Here is a 22,454-nt window from a genome sequence, read left to right on the forward strand (position 1 = left end):
TTGAGGCGTCTGGGCTGACTGCCATCCTTGCATTTGTGAATGAAATTGCATGACCAATCCACCCACCTCTTTCCACCACCGCCCTCCCTACCTCCCAAGATACCATTAAGGTCTTTTGCTGCTTCCTTTACTCAACGGACAGACCAAGTAACTGTTCTAGGATCTAGAAAGGCATTCAACATCTTCAAAATGATCAGTTACATGTCTACTCTCCCAGTGTTTAAGCACCTGTTTTCTGCATTACTATGGAACAAGCTCTCCTTTACTTATAGAACTTGACAGTTAGCTACCGTACTATGTTGGTCTTTGTTCCAACAACACTAATATTACTCTGTGTCATATTATTTTATTCAAGTTACACTTGTAACTCAAATCTTCCATACTGTTCTGTGAATTTATAAAATGTTTCAGTTCAGAAAGGGAAATCCCAGCAGCTCAAACTTCTCCTTTGTAACTTGTTATTGGCAGGATCAGCAGCTGCTGTAGTATTTATTCATCAGTCAGCTTCACTGTTCTAGTCCCCAATTCATATAACAGGAATTCTACTACTGATGCCAGCAATTAGAATTCTACTTCATAGAAAGAAGCAAATCCATTGATCAAAATAGCATGGTTTAAACTCTACCGCTTCTGTGTGCATAAGATCTCAGAACTTTATGAAGAAAATACATCCACTATCTTTATTTTTAACTATTATTGTCAGTTCCACAGACTTATAATCTGTCTTTGGCAAATATAAGCTTTGACTTACATTGTTCTGACAAAGGCTTGCTTTCAGAAGCAATATTATAAAGCTACAAAAGCAAGCCTCTTGTTAAGTGATTCATGATCATATTGCAAACTACAATATCTTTTCTAGTGTGTCAACAAACCATAAGTTGTTCAAAGGTAAAAGCAATGGGCAACCATTTTTCATACGTACAATTATTAAATATGTAACTCTTCATAACTTTGGAATGGAAAGGAATGTAACATAGTAGGCTGATAAAGGCTAAGAAATTGCACACACTGGGTTCCATAGAACAAGGAATCACTGAAGGTTAACAAAATAGGAAAAGGAAAAGGAAACTGAAAGGGTTGGGCTTTTGGGGGGGGGTGTCAAACAAACACTTTTAAAGAATAAAAATGTTGCTAAGCATACACAAAGAACTATTGAAATAGGGATGTTTTAAGCATGGAAGGTGGAATGGGATATACTGTTATGAGTTGGGGGGGGGGGAGGCAGGGTGTTAAGTCATATGTCATGCCCCTCTAATCCTTGCATCCAGCAAACCTTAACAGGTAATCAAGCACTCTAATTCCTGGAATAGCCAAACTAGCTTCCTGGTGAGGTGAGGAGGATTAAGGGGCTCAGTGTGAGAAAGCAAATGGGTCTCCCTCAACAGACAAAGCCAGACTTGAGGGCACAGAGTTGCATTAATGTGAACTATAGGCAAAAGAGCAAGCTGGAGAGAGAGACAGAGCAATGTTTGATTTCTGTTTGAATCCAAGGCTGTAAGATGGAAGATAGTGAACAAAGTATGTGTTAAGACCAGGTTTTGCACTGTAATCATTCCCTAGTCTGGGCCTCAAATGCCCTGTGGTGTAAGTGTACTTTAAGTCCATTTGTTCCTCCACCCATCATATTTAACTGGACTCATGACAAGCTAATTTATCAAAATTTCTCTTTTAGATCTTTTTAGTGCAACCAATCATTTCATTAAGTGCCATATGACCATTTATTTGCATTAGCAGTTGCTGTGTCTGGTGGTCACCCCAGGATGCTTTGGAAACCTTTCTGTTCTCTGCAGTGGTAGTGGTAGAATACTTCTTCTGCATTTAGAAAACAATACATAGAAATTGTTTGGGTTTCACACAGTGCACCTATTTATATTAATAGCCATTATTTTAAAATGAAAGATCAATAATTTAGTTTTCCTAAAAACACCCAAGAAACATCCATTTGTGTGCTGTTGAATTGGTTTCAAGATAAATTGCCAGCATGGCAGTAAATAAAAATAAACGGAAAATTGTTTTTTCTTTATTCATCTATCTGAAGAAAACAGCCATAGTTTAGAGTACAAACTCTAAACATTAGAACAAAAATAACAGGAAAAATCCCTTCCCTTGTTTTCAAGTCAACCTGATCACATCTGCAGTTGTGTGAATATACACACACAAAAAGAAAAAGTCACAAGCCTCTCTTATGTTGTTAGTACTTGGCACAAAAAAGAGTCTCTAGCCTTTATTTTATTGAATTTATATACCGCCTTATACCCGGAGGTATAGGACTGCATAGGAGTTTCATTAAATAATCAGGACTATGGCACCTCAATTTCAGTTTCAATCCTGGCATCGCATGGAAAGTAGATGCCAGACAGTATTTACCATCTGTTAAAGTTTTAGGTCTTGCCTCTGACAAAGCAACTGTATGTAGCTTGATCAGTTCAGTAGTAGCAAGTTATTATGTGGGAGTATTGTTTCCACCCCTGCCAATTATAAAACAGAACTGGAAACCTGGGTGCTACAGACTGAAGAAGATTGGTGCCCTAGAGCTTTAAAAGCTACAGATACTGACCCTCCCCAGGGTCAACCAGCTCCAAGTTTCTGAGTTCTATTCCTCCTCAGGATCCAACCATTCTCTTCATGGCATTACCACAGGACTCATGACACCACGAGCTAAGCCATGGTTTGGCTTAGCATTACATCTGAACCCAGGCTCATGGTTTGTCTCCCTGACACAAACCACAAGTGGTATGCCACACAACAAACCTTGGCTACAACTCATGGTTTGTCTGGAGCAACTTTGGATGCAACGCTAAGTCAAACCATGGCTTAACTCACAGTAATGCAGCAGCAGATAGAAGTAAAAAAGGTAAAGGACTCCTGGACAGTTAAGTCCAGTCAAAGGTGACTATGAGGTGTGGCGCTCATCTTGCTTCAGGCCAAGGGAACTGGTCCACAGCTTTCCAGGTCATGTGACCAGCATAACTAAACTGTTTCTGGCACAAGAGAACACCGTGACGGAAGCCAGAGCACATGGAAATGCCATTTATCTTCCTGTCACAGTGGAACCTACTTATCTACTTGCACAGGTATGATTTCGAACTGCTAGGTTGGCAGAAGCTGAGACAGAGCAACTAGAGCTCACCCTGTCGGGCAGATTTGAATCAATGATCTTCCGATCAGCAAGCCCAACCACAGGAGGATCAAAGCAGTTGCAATCTTCTCTCTGGGAATCCACACTACATTCAATGGGGCTAGTAACTGCATTGTTAATTTCTCTTTCATACAGTATTCATTCTTTTTGGATCTAATACTGTCACAGTTTTAACATGGTTCATGCATGTCTCATAATTATTCATTCAAACTCCTAGTTTGCTTTCTCCCTTTCTTTTTCTATTTGCAAATTCTAATAAATTGAAAAATTAATCACCACATCCTGCATTTTCTACATTGAATAATACAAATTCTAACAAGTTCTAAACATATGTTGCATTAGTTACAACTTTCATATTCTCACTCAATTCATCACTTCTTTTTTGCTGAATTGCAAGTGAAAAAATCAAACTGCATAAATTTGACTCTGAACTTGTGCTTAAATTAAATAAATGAATTGACATTGTGAAATCTGTAGATTTGATGTGTTAAAATGTTTAATTATTACAACAAAATACTTCATTTACTACTCTTCTTGAGTGTCTGGATTTTTTAAATGTTTGACAGCTATTGGATGAACTACAGAAGTCTGAAAATAATTTCCTGCAAATAAAATGCATTCAATTTTCTTTTGTTTTCTTGCATGTACATCAAAAATAAGTATTCTACCTTATAAAGAATGCAGGTGGTGCTATTGATATTTAATTCTTAGTCACTAAGTAACCATTCACTGTTTTCCTCACTTTGTAACAGAGTAGACAAAAACAGCAGAAACTGGAAGTGAATGGAAGTGATTTTGACTTTCTATGGTAATTGTGTCTCAGCTTCCTTTTGACTTTATATGATGCATCAGCCATACAAGTGGTGTGTTAGAGAGCAGAGGAAAAGGAAATCGCACAACCTTATCAAAAAGCACAGCCAGCTGAAGTCTTTCCCCTTCCCATTAAAAAAATTCCACAACACACTGTGCAGCTTTCTTAGCCATTAAAAAGTCACAAATTACCGTACTATATATTTGATTAATACTTTTTCAATGAATAAAATACAAGCCATTTGGAAGTGAGATATGGAACACAGTTAAGATAACTAACATGCAAGAAATCTAAATTTAGATCCCTGGTTACCTTGTGTTGACATAGACTGGGGGGAAACTTGAGAGGTCAAGAAACACATTGCATTTCTTTAATTCGGTCGTCCATTTTTGTGTTAAAAATAGTGCCAAAGTGTTCCTCCAATATTGTGGATTACCCTCCTGCTCTGAACTTACCATACCTTCTCAAGCTCCCCAACCCAGCACAGATAACATGTTTCACAGGTCAACATGCACATCCTTCTATGTGTAATGCTGTGCTTGCAACCTGCTGCTGGATGCTATGATCTGTAGATGAGGGTCCCTGAACAACACACCTCTGATTCCCTGCCTAAATCTGTACACTACATCATAAGAACAAAACAGCAGAGGTTTCTGAGACCCTTTTCTCTTGAATCTAGTGATGAGCAAATTCCCTATAGCTTGACCTGGAACTGGGCTCAGCAAACAAGACTTTGTTTTTAATTGAAAACAATGTGTGTGTTTTTCTGAGGCAAGCTCTGATGCTTGGACCTCATCATACAGAGTCAGAATATCTTATTTCTCCTGTTTCTCTTTTTGTATAAGCACCTTGGACCTCGCTGCCCTCCCTCCCCATTCACCTAGCAGTGACAACATTCAGGACTTGATGGAAGGCCTCCCACCGTAGTGTCAGCAGAACCAGCAGGAGCGGGTGCTTGCTAGAAACAGTCTTCATCCTTAAATGGCCTGGGCACTTCTAAGCTTTCAAAGGAACAGTATTTCCTGCAGGGGGGTTGTAGTTTCCTGTGCCTCCTGATTCAATGCACAAAGGTAGGTTTGCCTGGGAAGAAGGAAAAACTCACACGCAAGGCAGGCTAGCAGCCAGAGGAAAACACCATCACAAATCAAGACAAACCTGAATTAAGAGCATAGGCACAGTCTGCTGGATCAGCAGCCCATCCAGCCCAACATCCTGTTCTCACAATGCCTAACAATGTGAGAAACCAGCAAACAGGATTTCAGCACAAGAGCACTCTCTCCTCCTGCAGTTTCCAGCAAGTAGCACCCAGGAACATTGATGCCTCCAACTGTGGAGGCAGAGCAGAGCCATCATGGCCAGTAGCCTTTGATAGCCCTCTCCTAATCCTCTTTGAAAGCCATTTTTGCTGGTGGCCCTCCCTGCCTCCTGAGAGTTCCAGCACTGCATGAAGAAATGCTTCCTTTTATCTGTCCTTAATCTTCCAGTGGGTGGCGCTGTGGGTTAAACCACAGAGCCTAGGACTTGCCGATCAGAAGGTCAGCGGTTCGAATCCCCATGACGGGGTGAGCTCCCGTTGCTTGGTCCCTACTCCTGCCAACCTAGCAGTTCAAAAGCACGTCAAAGTGCAAGTAGATAAATAGGTACCACTCTGGTGGGAAGGTAAACGGCGTTTCTGTGTGCAGCTCTGGTTCGCCAAAAGTGGCTTAGTCATTCTGGCCACATGACCCGGAAGCTGTACGCCGGCTCCCTCGGCCGATAAAGCGAGATGTGTGCCGCAACCCCAGAGTCGGTCACGACTGGACCTAATGGTCAGGGGTCCCTTTACCTTTAATCTTCAAGCATTTAGCTTCATTGGATGTATGCAAGCTCTAGTGTTATGAGAGGCGGGGGACTGTTCACTTTCTCCATTCCATGCATAATTTTATACACTTATATCATGTCATCTCTTAGTCACCTTTTCTCTAAGCTAAAAGCCCCAAACATTGCAACCTTTCTTCATAAGGGATTCACTGCATCCCCTTGATAATTTTGGTTGAGGTGAGGTGACCAGAACTGCACACAGTACTCCACAGAATTATGGTATAACAGAATTATGATACTGGAAGACTTATTTTCAATTCCTTTCCTAATGATCCCTAGCATGGAATTTGCCTTTTTCATGGCCACCATGCACTGGATCAAAATCTTCATTGAGCTACCTACTACAACCCAAAGTATCATTCCTGGTCTGTCACTGCCAATTCAGACCCCATCAGTGTGTATGTGAAATTAACATTTCACTTTACACTTGTTTACATTAAATTGCATTTGCCATTTCACAGCTCATTTACTCAGTTTAGCTAGGTCCTTTTGGAGCTCTTTGCAATCTCTTTGTTTTTTAACAACCCTGAACAATTTACTACCATCAGTAAACTTAGCTACCTCACTGCTCACTCCTAACTCTAGCTCATTTATGAACAAGTTAAAAAGCACAGGTCACAGTATCGATTTGGGGGGAGGGCTTCACTTTCTACTTCTCTACATTCAGAGAACTGTTCTTTGCTCATGAAACTTAACCAATTTGTGATCCACAAGAGGACTTCTCTTATTTCTTGACTGCTAAGCTTACTCAGGAGTCTTTGGTGAGCAACTTTATTGAAAGCTTTTTTGTAAGTCCAGGTATACTATGTTGACTGGATCACCTCTTTATAGTATAAGTTTATTGCCACTAGGTACATTTCAACAAATGATCAATGGTTGAACTATTGGGACAGCAACTGAGTACAGTGTTATATCTTCTATTTTGTAGGTTACATGATTTTGACTCAAGAATAATATAGATTAATAATTGAATTCAAAGATAAAAATGTGAATAAGAAAAATAAGTTTGTCCAGTTAACAATAAAAATAACAATCCTAAAAATTATGAGATTTATATAAGAATAAATTTATAAGATGCTGGTCCCTTGTTTTAAATCTCCACATAAGCATTGTTAACAGCTCATTTATTAAGAAGTGTTTATACAGCTCCCTGTCAGGGCTCCCAAACAGACCTGTGGCAGGGCTTTTCCTAGGTCAAGAAGAATGAGAAAGAGCTAGGTTGTACTAGACAGACAGACAAATATTCAGATAGATAGAGAACAACGTCTTTAAAGCAACACAGGAATGTTTTTCTGAGACAGACAGCTATTCCTCTAGAACTGCTGCCAGTTAATGTGAAATCTTATCATCTAAACTTTAGATATATGTTACAGATATAGCTCTAAATCCTGGATGAGCATTTTTAACTTTTAGAGCTAAGACTTCAATGTTTACTTTATTTTTATTTCCTGTTTACTGTGTCTCGGGACTGGATGTGTGTTGATGTTATCATGCTTTCAGCTTTTCAGTCTAAGCAAGTCTTTGCTTTGAAGAGCCTTAATTACCTCCGGTATATTAATTCAATAGTCACCGTCTCTGCCTTAGTATTGCAGCACAAGATGCTCTGGAAAACTTGACCTATGTTGAAGTCAATGGCCAAAGTTCAGTTGCAATCTGGAGAATCAGTATATAATGGTGGCTGAACCAGGCAACCCCCCACATAATTTGTCCAAATTCCATTGTCAGAGCCAAGATTGAAGTTGGAATTTCATTCTGAGGCAAGAGAACAAGAATGAAAACTGGGGAATTAGAGAGGCTGGAAAGGCTCCATGATGAAAGTAGATGGGATCCATCAAGGCAGGAAAATATAGTACCAAAGGAAGACCTTGGGGCTCTATGAAAACAGTTCCTTTGATAAGAATCTAGGTTTAACATGGAAATGTATATGACCATCAAAGAACTAGGGGTGTTCAGAACTATCTTTGATCAGCAGCTACCAGAGCCACTGTTTCAAAACCAGCAGCCCCCTGATATAGCTTCTGAGATAATAACACTGGACTCAACAAAGGGCTGCTATATAGCAGCAGGACAAATCAGAGGGCTGGGAAAGCTCTAGTTCAGTGGATCTTTTTATGAGTGAGCATCCTAAACTGGAATCATTCCTTATGTATATAATTCTACTTCTCTTTGCAGATGTGGTCACAAAAGAGAAGTAGCAAAACCTTTGGGGGCAAGTAGGGATGGAGCTCTTTATTTGTGGGAAATAAATAGGTGGTGCAAACATAGAGAGAGAGAAAGAGGTTCTGATCTTCCTTCTTTTATGCAGAGTGTCCAAGTCAGATTGCTGTTTAGGCTTTTCTGTTCCTTCCCTGCCTCTGACCTTTCCTTGATTCTCCATCTTTCATACATAATTATTTTTTTCTATGACATCAGAGCAAATTATATGTTAGTGTGAGTGTGATCACTGATCCTTTGCATGGATCCTGCTTGGCTACTGGATTACCTTTGGGTTGTTTAACAGACTTCCTGTGGTTTTTAGTTTTGTCCCCTAAATGAGCTGAAATGTCATTGTCACTGTCTGGACTATGTAAAATATTTCCTGGCTGGTGTAAAGATTTCGAAGATAGGCCCAAAGAATAAAAAGTCTTTCAGCCTCTTGTAATGGGAAGTGCATCATCTGTTGTACTGAACAAACTTTTAGGAAACCCAAGTTCCTTTGATGTTGTTGAACCACAGAGAAATCAGCAATAGCCTGAAGATTAATTTCAAACATCAAAAAGAACAGCATATCAAATAATTTCTCCTAGGCTTCTCCAGAGTTCACTCACCACTTCAACAGAAATCTCAATTTTTGCACAATTATTTTTTTACCTAATGTGGTATTTATTATACACTTATACAAATCTACTGTGTGACCATACTTAGAACTGTGTACAGTTATGGCCACCAAACCTCAAAAATGTGCTTGCAGAGATGGAAAATGTGCAGAAAAGGGCAACTAAAATGATCAAAGGGATGGAGCAACTTCCTCTGAGGAAAGGCAACTGTGTTTGCATCTCTTTTTTGCATAAACATATTTGTGGTGTATAAAACGATGCATACTGTGAAGAAAGTGGAAAGAGAGACCTTTTCCTCCCTTCTAATAACACTGGGAGCCAGGGTTATCCAGTGAAGCTAAACAGTGGGAGACTTCCATAGTGCACATTCAGCTATGGAATTCACACTACAAGATGTGGTGGTGACTATCAACATGGATGGTTTTAAAGGTGATTATACAAATTAACAGATAAGACTATCAGTAGCTACTAGTCAAGATGGATCCAGTACCAAAGGCAGCATGCTTCTGAACATTTGTTACCTGGTATCACAAGTGGGAGAGTGCTACTACTGCACTCATCTCCTGCTTGCAGCTTCCCATAAGGATCTAGTTGGTCGCTGTGGGAACACTATGCAGGACTAGATGGAAATTTAGTCTGATCTAGCAGTGCTCTTCTTATGTCCGTATTAATGCATTATTGTATGCATATGGTTTTGCCCAACCTATGTACCCTGTGCCCTCCTAGCAATAGCTGGCAGCTACTAGCACCCAAAGGAAAATGAATTATAATCCTATTCCTATGCATGTTTACTCATTACTAAATCCCATAGTGCTTAGTGGGACTTACTTTCATGTAAATGTGCACAGCATGGCAGCTGTAGTCTCACAATGAGATCAAGAAGAAAATGACAGACCAAGGCAACAATCCAAAAACCCCACTGTTGCAGAGGTCATATGCATAAGAATGTCTAGGCCATCAGCACCGCCATTCTTTCACATTTGTGTAATATTCATAAACTGTATTTTCAGGAAATTTGAATTTAATTTTTCATGTAATATTAGAACATCTTGAGTTTCCCCACCTAAAAAGTACTTCAGGGATTCCCTGCAACAGAGTTCTGTTTCTTTGCAAGTTTCCACATTATCTAACTAATAAGAGAAGTTAATTCCAAGGTCCAGTTCACTAGGTCACAGTACTTGACCATCTGACCCAGTATTGTCTACTCTGATTGGCAGCAACTCTCTAGGGTATCACCTGAGGGCATTCAAGTCACCTGCTACCTATTGCCTTTTGCTTATTTATTTAAATTGATGCCAGGCCTTGAACCTGGGGCCAGAGGTGGAGCTAGCTACTCCGGCACCTGGAGTAGTACACATGCTGTGCACCGGGGGGCAGGGCGAGCATCCCAGGGCCACACCCACCACACCGCCCTTCCTCCACCAGTGCCTGGGGCCTTCTGAATGCAAGGCCTGTGTTCTATGATTGAGCTATTGTAGGTAAACAATGCGGAGTTCACTCACATTGGAACACTGTCCTGGACAAGCTTAAAAAGGTAAAGGTGTAAAGGGACACCTGACCATTAGGTCCAGTCGTGGCCGACTCTGGGGTTGCGGTGCTCATCTCACTTTATTGGCTGAGGGAGCTGGCGTACAGCTTCCAGGTCATGTGGCCAGCATGACTAAGCCGCTTCTGGCGAACCAGAGCAGCACACGAAAACACCGTTTACCTTCCTGCCGGAGCGGTACCTATTTATCTACTTGCACTTTGACGTGCTTTCGAACTGCTAGGTTGGCAGGACAACCTTACATGCACACAAATCCCACTGGAATATATAGGCACTGCACACTTCCATTTTTTACCAGAGCCTTAGCTTGAAACTCCAGCTAGCCTGCACACATCCCAATCTTCACAGGTGTTAAATGCAACTTAAATTTTATTCAACCCAAAGATTGCACCACCATCACCCTCCGCAGCCTGAACTAAGATGTAGTATTTGTGTCAACAGCTTTATTTTTCAGGAATGACCAATATTGTATTAAAAATACAGACGAAACAAGATCTCAGGAGTTTTCAACTTGTTGACACTTTTTAAAGCAAATTCCAAGTGCATCAGATAAGGAGCAAAAAATACTTTAACAACTATATTTTGTGTAAAACAGAAGCTGAATGACAAAACACGGTATAGTATGTTACTCTCTACTGTTGGTCTTCTTGCCAAAAGCCAAGCTGAGGGTTTTCTCTTGCTTGATAAAGTTCACAGATCTCAGAAAACTAAGCAGGAAGTTTGCTGTTTGAAAGATTTCCCCCTCAGGATGAGAAGGGGGAGAAGAGAAAGAGAAATGTGAGGGGTATTATGACAGGCACTCCACAAAACTAAGCAGACAACTTGAGATTTGTTTATCCCAAAAGCTTCTTAAGTGATGCCGCCAATAAATGTGTAAATTAAGCCAGGAGGTAATATAGAGATGTTTGCGTTTATGATCCTTCACAGGAAGTTCTACCTGTTTCTTTTAGAAGTCTGCTTCATCCAAATGCAAAAGCTTCTTCTTTTACACTGAATTCGGCCCTATATAAAAGGTGTGTTACCTTTACAGCTGTGCAATTCATAGTCATTTCAATCATGGGTCACCAACTTATTACCAAAATAAAATTTTGAATAGAAGGATGTCAAGGCGTGGGGAGAAGGGGCAAATGCTACATGTGGCTTTAATATTGAACAGCTGCTATAGATCAAGCATCCCCCCCCCCTTTTTGCTTGTGTGTGCGCCTCTCTCTCTCTCTCTTTTACCCCCTGCCAGAATACTGTGTTACAAGGATTATTGTAAATACAGAGACTGTGGCGCCTTAGGAGACCAAACTCTAAACTTCCAACAGTTAATATCCCCCCAAATGTACCTGAGGCAAACAGCACTCACTACTTTTCAATGTCTGTGCCCAGAGAGGAAGTTTGTTTGTTTGAAATGTTAGCTCCATCACCTCTTCAACACAAAAGCAACATGCTTAAAATCAGCTGAGGAAAATACACCCCCCACCCCCCATTTTCTCCTCTAAGGAGGAAAAACCACAACATGGCTTTACAAAGAGACCTGGATCACCAGGAATTCGCCTCAAAACTTCTCTCTTTTTTTCTTCTACTTGGTCCCCAAAGCTTTTGCGTTCCTCTAGGAAAACCATTCCCTTCCCCCTCCTCTCTACTGGCAAACTTGGCAAGGGGTGAAAATGGGGAGAGGAGGGGGAGAGAGAGGAGCAGGCTGGTTGTTTGTGCACAAGAAGTTCAGGACGAGGCGCCCGAGGAGCCCCGCGCGAAGGCGAAGAAGCGTCGAGGGGGGAGGGGCGGGCAACTCACCGACACCAGAAACTCCAGAGTGGCCACATAGTCGCGCTCCGTCTTCAGCAGCTCATTCAAAACGCACACCCGGAGGCGCAGCTGCTTCTCGGGGTCTTTCCCGCTCTCTCCTTTCCCTTCCCCTTTGCTTTCTTCGGTCATTGTGTCCTATCCACCGCCACCCCCGAAAGAACCGCTTTCGAAACTTTCCTCCCCTCGGCTCCTTCTCGTGTTTGGCGAGGCGGCCGGCAGGACAGGGGAGGAAAAAGGCGGGGAAATTCCCTCAGGGGTTCAGAAAAGACCACAACAAAAGAGCCCGCTCCGTCTCATGGCGAGGCCGGAGTTCGCTTCTGTGGGCTCCCCTCACTATCCCAGCTGTGGAGGAGCAGCTTCGCTCCCTCCACCCCTCGCCTCTCTCTCCCTCTCTCTCAAGTGTCCTTTCCCAGTCAGGAAGAGGGACCCAGCCTGAAGGAAGTGCGAGTGGTCACCAGCTCTCGGCTCTCTTTGTATGGCTGTGGGGAGATTTGGAGACTTCAAGCAGCAGCAGCAGCAGCGCCTGGACATTAATCAAAAGCTTTGTATCCATGTGACTCCGACCCCTTTCCCTCGCCTGCGCCAAATCTCAGCGAAAAGCAAAGGAAGCACAACCTTGGGAAACGGTTGCGTGCCAGCAACTGCTTGTTTCACACACAAGCTTGTGCGCTTTTGGAGTTTGTTTCGGGGCTAATTGGAGATCTCCCAGTTGAGAGGCTGCGGCTTTAAAATGTCCCAAACGAGCTAGACTGCTGAGATTCTGGCTCCGAGTTTGTTATTCTTTGTGTTTCACAGCCAGTCACGGGTCGTGCCTCCTACCCACACATTCCCACTCACCCCCACATAAGTATCATTAAAAATGCTAATGTATATGTGTGTGCTTTCGTAAATGCATGCACACATGCACACAGTCACACAGAACCTATAATTAGGGATTGCTGTACAGTATATAAATACAAATCTGGTTAGTATACAGCACCGTACATGCATCATGCAATCAATTAGTTGAGGCATAGGGGCCAACTCCCTGGGGCTTTGGGTGCCCACCCACAAAATTCCCATGAAGGAGCTGGGCACCCACAAATTTCGGTGCTAGGGCCATGCACACTGCATGCCACCCCATGGCCCCTGGCACCCACAGTTGTGGGGCCAAGCTGGCACTCCTGAGCTAAGGTATTTGGCAATTTGCTGATCTAAAACTGGATGTACCTCTCATGGCAGAAGCCACAACAAATAAGGAATTCAGCTTATAATAGCTGTACATCCATTTGTCAAAAAACAAACAAACAAACAAACACAGGAGCCTTGTGCAGATGACCAATTTAGGTACAGCCTACCTGTAGGGCTTGATCACACCTGTTGGCACACCTGCCTTCCATGCATTACATTTGCACAGGGCCCTATGCATGTACATCCAAATGTATGTTGTCTGCCTCCATTGCTGTAGTGGAATGGAGCCTGTCTACATTCTGGTATATGCTAGTAGGTCCCTATGAAAGTGTAATCGATCTGTAGAAAACACGACCTGAAAAAGAGACCATGCACGCACTTTTGTAAACTAAGAAAATAATAAAAATAAATAAATGTGCATGTTAGCAAAATTATAGCATCTCCTGCATTCTGATTACATGAGGTCACTGAAGCTCCACTCTGGCACCCTTGGCATTTTAAAAATATGCAGCTATTTAGTATACAGAATACAGGTTTACTATTGCCCTGGCCATGCTTGTAAAACATTGGATTCAAATTTTCACTGAGATACTTACAATGGAACACTTCCCTATGTTGTTATCCCATCAAGTGTATGTTGGTGAGCTAAAACTTTACTGACTCTCGCAATAGGAAGCAATGGAGGGGCAGTTCAAAAGAAAGCTTGAGAGCCACCAGAGAAAAGGCAACAAAATAAGAACAGTAAACCCTCTGTTTTCTTTCCTTTAATGTGTGTATGATTTAGAAAGCCCCATCACAAATTGTGTCATGAGCCAGGGTACAGAGAAGCTACTGTCTCCTGTGAAGAAGAGGAGTTTTCCTGTAAAGATACTAGTGTGTGTGTAAATGCCTTTGACAGTACTTATCAAAGCATCTTGATCATGCTGTTTGCAAAAGAGAGTTTGTTTGATGTACATTATGAGATTTTGTAGCACTTGGACTAGGGTTTGAGAATGTTGGCACTTCAGGCAGCATATAGGTGTTTCACATAAATTTAAAAAATGACCAACACAGTTACTTGAAGTTCAGATATTCCCATTGCTTGCAATATCCTTGGGTTGCAAACACACCTATCATTGTAATTGTTTATTAATTGTTCTCCACCTGTGTCTCAAGGCAGTGTTCAAAATATGGGAAGTACTTGGAAGAAAATTATATTTCAGTTGTTTAGAATTTCAGTGCTTGACAGCCTATGTTGGCTTAAGTAATGTGGGCATTGCCCTATACAGTGGTACCTCGGGTTAAGTACTTAATTTGTTCTGGAGGTCCGTTCTTAACTTGAAACTGTACTTAACCTGAAGCACCACTTTAGCTAATGGGGCCTCCCGCTGCCGCCGCACTTCCGGAGCACAATTTCTGTTCTTATCCTGAAGCAAAGTTCTTAACCTGAAGCACTATTTCTGTGTTAGCGGAGTCTGTAACCTGAAGCGTATGTAACCTGAAGTGTATGTAACCCGAGGTACCACTGTATTAAAAAATGTTTATTTCCTTTCTTTAATAATGGAACCTGCAGTTTCTTAGTGTTGGGTCGCAATATTGATCCGCCCCACACACACACATCTTGTTGATACTCTCTTTGATTCACAAAACAAATATTTTCTTAAAAATCAAATATGCCTATATTCCTATGTAACATGTATAAAATCTGCTGCCAAACATGGGTGGATCCATATAAATATTTACCTCTGCCTTCCTTTAGCTGAAGGCCCCAGACCAGTAGTTAATTTTTTATATAACCCCACCCACATTTGGTGGCAAACTTCATACATATTACATGGTCTCCATCTGGTAAAGCTTTGCTGTGCCCTAGGAAAGACTCCTTTTTCTGGATGTGTTTTTGGACTTACCCAGATGCTGAATCCAAAAGTCTTTGCAAGGGAATGTCCCCTTCCTGCTACCCCTGCCATGTGGCTCAAAATCCTGCCTTGCTAGGAGCTGTCCAGCAAGTCAGTGATCTGGAAGTTTAGATAACAAGGGGAGCTGTCCAACAAGGAGTAACAGGAAGCACACCAATATTAGGTGTTGTTTCAGCACTAACTAGGCCCCAACTAAAAAACTTTAGAGTGTTGATCCTATTGGACCATTCTCAGGAAGCAACACTTTCCAGTCTCTGCTTCTTTGAAGCAATGGCAAAGCTTGTTTTCCAGTTAAAACAGCGACCTGCTATAACCTGCTGCAACCCAGTGATGGGTTGTTAATAATTGTTAATAACAACATCTGTAACTGTATGTTTGGGTTTAACTTGTTTGGTTTAACTTGAATGGTTGGTTGAACATCGTTTACCCTTCATCTCAGTTATCCTTCCATTATACATTTTATGCCCAGTGTCAGTGATGGTAAACCCCTCCTGAGAAATATAAGAAATTTCTCCCCAACTCCCCCTTCTCCAAAAATACTCACTTTCATGGGAGACCAACAGTCCCATGAAAGGAGGGTGGGGTTATCACAGCCTGAGCTAGAATCTGCTTCCTACCAGCAAGTGTGTGGGGGAAATATTGCTACTATTTTCCATCTGTTTACATGGTTATAATCTGTTTTGAACCTAACCCTGAAACCATAGTTCAGCATTATGTGAATGAGCAGTGGTGCTCTTGCACTTTCTCACTTCCTTTGGTGTACTGGAAGCACCTGCCTTTTATTTTAAAGTAACTAAAGTCGCCTCTGATGTCTGAACTGGAAGAACTGTGGTTAGTTTAAACCAGAGGTGGCCAATATGATGCTCTCCAGGTGTGTTGAATTCCAGCTCCCATCAGCGACAAATAGCATGGCTAATGGTGGGAATTGTACTTCAACAACAACTGGAAGGCTACTTTAGCTACCCTTGGTTTAAACTATAGTTTGTGTTAGCAAGTCAGTCTCATAAACCATTATTTGATTCCAGCTTGTTTCAACAAACCATATTTTAAACTGTCCACATTCTTCTACCCCAGTTCATAATGACAAACTCTGCTTAATTTAAAATAGGAACACATAGTTTCTGGTCTCCTCGTCAGGGTTACTAAAGACAAAAAGGGAGGGAGGAGAACACAAGCCTGAGGCTTGATACTGCTCATTCATGTAACACTAAGCTATTGTTTAACATTAAAACCAAAATGGGGCTATGTATTACAGATGGATTTCAGATTTATTGTAACTGATTTTGTAGTCTGACCAAGATAAATTCCATCTTTTCAGAATGTTAGCTTTGCCCTGCAGGGGATATGTAACTGTTAATAACAACATCTGTAACTGTATGTTTGGGTTTAACTTGTTTGGTTTAGCTTGAATGGTTGGTTGAATTTTGTTTACCCTTCATCTCAGTTATTCTTCCATTATACATTCTATGCCAGAGACTCAATACACAGAATAAAACTGAAGATGAGAAGGAAAATTGATGGTTGGAAATATTGTAAAATAAACTTTTAGCCTTGTTGTAAAAAAGGAATGACCAAAATATATTTATCAAAATATTTATGTTTTCTCCAAAGTTATCTATGATAACTGGCACAAGTAAATGCTTAACTCTCATTGATATCAATAGGATTTACTGTCAACAATTCTTTGATCAAGATTTGCCCTTGTTTGTTCCATTTATTGAAGGGACAGATTCAATGGAGGCTTGTCTTATGCTGGAGTAAGTAAGGGAGGCAATTTTCACTGATTTTCCCCTTTTCATAGAATCATACTCTAAAGTTGGAAGGGACGCCAAGGGCCATCAGGTCCAACCCTCTGCAATGCAGGAATCTCAACCTGTGGTGTCCCCCATCCAATTTGAAACCATACTGGACCCTGCTTAGCTTTGAAAATGTACTCAGAGTTTTATTGCTGCACCAGCCCCCAGGGCCACTTCCCATGCTGTTCTGGTGGGTCCCCCAATCCTCCAGAACATCTTTTTGGGATGCAAATACAACTGTAGGTGAATGAGGGATTGGTGGAAACAGCTGCCTCCTTTTCCTTCAACAGGAGTATCCCATAAGAGGAATTCTCCCCTAGATCCCGACCTCTTACTTTGTGAGTACACCCACAGGTTTTACATCACTCTATGTGCTCCAAAACCCTTCCAGGTTTATAAAATAGTAAGTAATTTTAAAATTCTATATGATAATGGTTCTTCATGTCCCCCTCCATGAGAAGTCCAGAGGATGGCAACACAACAGACCTTTTCAGTAGTGGTTGCCTGCTTGTGGAATGCTCTCCACAGAGAGGATCGCTTGGCACCTTCATTACATATTTTTAGGCAACAAGCGAAAACATTATGTAGCTTTTAATTATATAAATTGTCTTTTAGATTTTTCTTTGTTTTCTTTTATGCCGGTTTTGTGTATGTGTGTGTGTGTGTGTGTGTGTGTGTTTATATATTGTAAATCGCTTTGAGTTTCCTTGGCAAAAAAGTGACTAAGACATTTTAATAGTATATAATAATAATAATAGTAATAGTAATACATTGTGGCATTAATTCCAATCATTGCTATTTGTCTATTACTTATGATCCCTACTTTATGTGTACTGAGGCTGGATTAATTTTTTCTTATAGTAAGAGTAAGAGCTTTGCATATATTACCATTTTTTACTTTCAGATGGAAAGTGGACTTTTCTTGGTAGTACTCTTATTCCTGTAATATATTTTAAACATTTTACATTAGAATTACTTTAGCTGTAGGCAAAATATTTGCATAAACCTTTCAAATTCTTTGTCGACATCTCTGGACTTCAAATGGGCTCCTTTCATTTTACTGCCTTTATTTGACTTTTTTCTTAATGTACAAGCAAAGAGTTTTGAAAGAGAATGAAATATTTAGAAATAAGATTAGCATAAGCTAGGATAAAAATTATAAAGGTTATCATCTCCAGCCATGCTATAATAATACACAATTATACATACTATGTAAGCTTTGTTGAAGCATACAATGTCAGTGTTTTCCATATTTTTAATAATATAACTACATGCATAATGTACAACAATATTTAAAAAGCTCAATTTACTCTGAATTATGAATACATCACATAAAAAGATGCATTAAAAAAGAAAAATCCTGTGATTTATTTTACCTTTTATGTGATTTGCTTGGTTAAGGTTGCAGTCCTTTGCACATTTATGTGAATTCAATGGGACTTGCTTCTGAGTAAACATGTATAAGATCATACTGTAAAATGCTTTTTACAGAAATCTACAGAAATAATTGAACATACTAGATTTTCCCATCTTACATTCGGATAAACTTAAATAATTTATTTAATATAAGATAGCAGGGCTTAGAAGAAAGGTAACCTCCATTTAGTTCTACAAAGAACTGGCAAAACATACCTTTGATACACCTGTTTCCCTTATTGTCAGTATGTTGAGACCTCAGTGCAAGAGAAATGCGTGAATACAAGACTGTGCTCTACTTAATGGCTGCCTGTTTCACAGCACCCCACCCACAAAAGTGGGGAGACATGAAAGTAAGGCAACATTATATGCTTCCTTTGGAGAAGGCATCAGATTTTAAAAACAAAACATTCAATTTTATATTAAGTATGTGGCCAACACTGACCCAGTTTCATTCAAAACAGTTTGACTTTCATGTCTCTACATCCTTACCAGAACACTGGTCATCTGTCCTGTGATTTCTGAGGGAACTCCCGCTCAACGCATGAATGATGAAGACTGTTGTTCCTGTGTTGTTTCATGTAATCTAGAAAATAAAAGCTCATTCAGTACATAGTAATTAATAAACATGCTACTTGGTAAGATTCTGTGACACAGTCTGGGCAAACTTGATAGTTCATATATTCAGCATATGGGTGGCAGGGAGTTCCCTATCCTCACATCCAGGTCATTCAAGAGAAGTGAATGAACAATTGGCAGCGCTGAGAATTTGTAAAATGGGGGTGTAGTGGGGGGGTCCGGAGACTGAATTGGCTGCCTTAACACACACACACAGTGGGTTGTCTTGCAGAACACTGGAGAAGAAACATTCAAACACACGGGATGGTGGGAGCAGGATCTTGCAAGAATACAAGATGCTTCAAGGAGATGGATTTCAAGGTTTATAAACTAGATGCTAAGTTGATAAAAGATTTTACTCCAATAATAATCTCAGTGAAATGGTTGGTTTTCTGCCCTGTAGTTCCTGATGAGCTCCAAACAGGTTGGCTGAAGGACCATAGTTGTTCTGCTATGACTCAGAACTGAAATAGACAAGTTACAGGAGATTCCTTTCCACCATAACAATTATCCACTGTTGTTCCCCAACACAGATTCCCCCCGCCAACTGATATTAGTCCTGCTGGGGGACAAGACAGGTCTGTGTATTGTCCCTTGATTAACCGTGCCCCACCTCATAGAACTAACAGCAGTTCTGGGAAGGTGATTGTCACGGTCCAGTTCACGGGCGATTGAAGTCCCGCCTGGGGACGTTGGGACCATGGGCAAGATGGCAGGGTGGGAGCAGAAACAGGAGTCCAGAAGCCAGGAGTCAGGAAGCCAAGAGTCTGAGGGTCAGAGAGCCGGGAGTCAAAAAGCCAAGGGTTCAAGGGTCAGGAAGCAAGGAGTCACAAAATCAAGGGATTGAGGATCAAGAACCAAGGAGTCAAAGAGCCAAACGCAGCAAGGCAGGGAACATGTTGCTGTGGCAAAGAGCCAAAGGGAAATGCTGACCTTATATCTCTTCCCGGCTCTTGCCACCAGGAGCTGTGAGTTACCAATTGGCCTCACCTGTGCCTTACCTCTTCAGAACAAACTTAGGAAGGCCCCAGCCCTGCAAAGTCCTACTGGTCACAGGGCCTGGCTCCTGCACACACTCCTGACAGTGATTTTGCTTGGGAAAATAGAATTGAGGGACATTAATGTACACTTCCAAGTGCCCCAATCTATTTGAGGGCTTCCATGGCTGCTTTTGAGCTGAAATCAAAATGTCTGGTGATCCAATAATGCATCTCATCTGTTTTCATCCTAAGAGAACTGCTATTCTACAGAAACTTTCCTGTGAGCAAGCCTACTTGAACTCCACAGAGTTTACTTAGCAGGCATTCCACTATATCTTCACTGTCCAGAACTTGAGCTGTTTGCCCCCCCCCCCCACACACACCTCATCAGAAAATCTGTGGCGTGAAATTAAACTCCAGAAAGATTCATGGAATTAAATACTCAACACACATTCTAATTCCCTTTGTAAATATATTTATTCTCCAGATACTGTGGAGCTTACACATCATTGCTAATTTGCAGGGCTGCAGCTCTACCACTAAAATAATCATATTCCATTTGATTTTTCAATGAATGTTTATCTACATCTACCGAATGCTGAGAATTAACAGTAATTTGCTGGAACCAGACTCACTATAGAAAAATGCATATAAAATTGAGGGTCCAGTTGTGAGGTGGAGGGGATATATTGCTCCTTTTTCATTTCATTTTCATTCATTGAACTTATTAAGTTGCTTGTCATCTGAAGGTCTCCAAGCGACTTACAGCATATATATATATATATATATATATATATATATATATATCGAAAAATACGTGTGTGTGTACACACACACATATTTTTCTGTGTATAAGATGCCCCCTATTTTTGGGGCTCGGAATTAAGAAAATGGGGGGAGATTGCCCATAGTTGTTGAACTTTTTTGGGGGAGGATTGCCCAGAGTTGTTGGGCTTTTTTTAGCCAATCCAGCCAATCCAGCAGTTTGCTCACATGCCTATTGCAGTTCAAATATGAAAGAAGCAAGGTATGAAGACACTCTAGCTGCCATAGTGTCTGCTTGCTTCTTCATGCTAGTTCAATAAGCTATTGAGTCCAGAACAATCACCCCCCTTCTTCCTTGTCATGCAGAGCAAATGCCAGCACAAGGAGCATGCAGACATTTGAAATTAATGTACGTAGTTAATTTTTCCCAGTCAGATAAAATATTCACAGATATCACAGCAGACTATAACCCACCTTAGGCTCCACAAAGTGTTCTTTATATTTATATTGGCAGGATCTCTGCTGCATTTCATGCCCAGAAAGCCAAACAAACAACATTTTGATAATGTTTTGGGGTGAGCAAAACTTCTTTAAAATTAAAATTAACAAAATTTGCACAGTTTTATGGATTGTCAAGCTTTCATGCAATAATTAATTATTGACAATACAGTTTTGCCATTTGGAATAAGATAAGATTATACACTGTCATCAACAACAATAATTGGCCATCTGCAGCAGCAATCAACATGTTTTATATTTATTGCACATGGAGGACTCAGTTGAGCACTGCATCCAAGGATGCATAAAATAATATTTCCTTGTATGGGGCTAGGAAAATGAAGCACAGTTTAGAAAATCCTATGCTTTAAAAAAAACCTGACCATAAGGGATGAACCCATCAGCTATAGACAAAATCACATATAGTTCCTAGCTGACTTTCCCCAAAAATCTATTATTAACACACTAGAAGAGTATTATGGCCTTCTGGCAAAATAATAAACTGAATTAATTCATCCAAACAAAGCAGGCTGTGCATAAACTATATTCTGCGGCCTCATTTTTCATCAACTGCACATTTTTTATTTCTTCCTTTCCTTGCACTATCTTGAATACACACATCCTTGTTACTGAGAATAATTTATGCAGGACTTTAACATGAAAAGTACTTTATAATAGTGTTATTTGTCCTGAGAACAATAATTTGATGCAGATCAGTGCTATCCCCATTTTACAGAGGAGATATACCACTAAGGACACCCAGTGGGTCTAGCTGTTAAACTAGATGTGGCATTAATTGAGTGAATACAATGAGCATGCTCATTGTTAATATAAATGTAATTTCTCTATGTATCTTCTCCACGAGAGGTCCAGAGGGTAGCAACACAAGAAGGGGCCTTTTCTGCAGTGGCTCCCTGTTTGTGGAATGCTCTCCCCAGGGAGGCTGACCTGGCAACTTCATAACATATCTTTAGACACCAGGCAGAAACATTTCTCTGTTGACCAGGCCTTTGGCTGATTAACATTCTGTGTTTGTGGGGGTGGGGTTACTGGTTTTATTTTATTATATATTTTGTGTTCTCATTTTGAATTGTTATGTTGTGAACTGCCCTTTGATCTTTGAATGAAGGGTGGTATACAAATTTAGTAAATAATAGCAATATAGCATCCATCCGAAGCAGCATTGGATTGGCATCATGGAAGAAGTGGGGGGTTCAACCCTTTCCCCCTATTGCCGTCCCATTGAAACTTGCCCCATGGAAAATTAGCACCAGGAGGGAAGCCTCCAGTGGCTTAAATAACAGTTAAAGAGGCAGGACCAGCACAAGAGACTGTGCTGTTGTCCCCACT

General features: G+C 40.8%; 2 protein-coding genes across 5 annotated transcripts in view; one reads left to right on the plus strand and one right to left on the minus strand.

Annotated features, from left to right (window-relative positions):
- CPA6 (carboxypeptidase A6) overlaps positions 1 to 22,454 on the plus strand; it is a 396,768-nt gene that overhangs the window by 279,965 nt on the left and 94,349 nt on the right. The gene's annotated exons all lie outside the window — the stretch shown is intronic.
- Positions 1 to 22,454, minus strand: part of PREX2 (phosphatidylinositol-3,4,5-trisphosphate dependent Rac exchange factor 2) — a 110,045-nt gene that overhangs the window by 85,685 nt on the left and 1,906 nt on the right. The window contains exon 2 of one of the 4 annotated variants that reach the window (XM_081013262.1): positions 18,736 to 18,829. In XM_081013262.1, the coding sequence (XP_080869388.1) occupies positions 18,736 to 18,750 (15 nt within the window). In that variant the 5' untranslated portion in view covers positions 18,751 to 18,829. Of the gene's footprint in view, positions 1 to 11,954; positions 12,608 to 13,732; positions 13,799 to 18,735; positions 18,830 to 22,454 lie in introns of those variants that run through there. The other 3 variants (XM_081013263.1, XM_081013260.1, XM_081013261.1) reach the window with 3 other exon arrangements.

This window comes from Podarcis pityusensis, assembly GCF_964106645.2.
Source record: "Podarcis pityusensis genome assembly, chromosome: 7".
NCBI lineage: Eukaryota > Metazoa > Chordata > Lepidosauria > Squamata > Lacertidae > Podarcis > Podarcis pityusensis.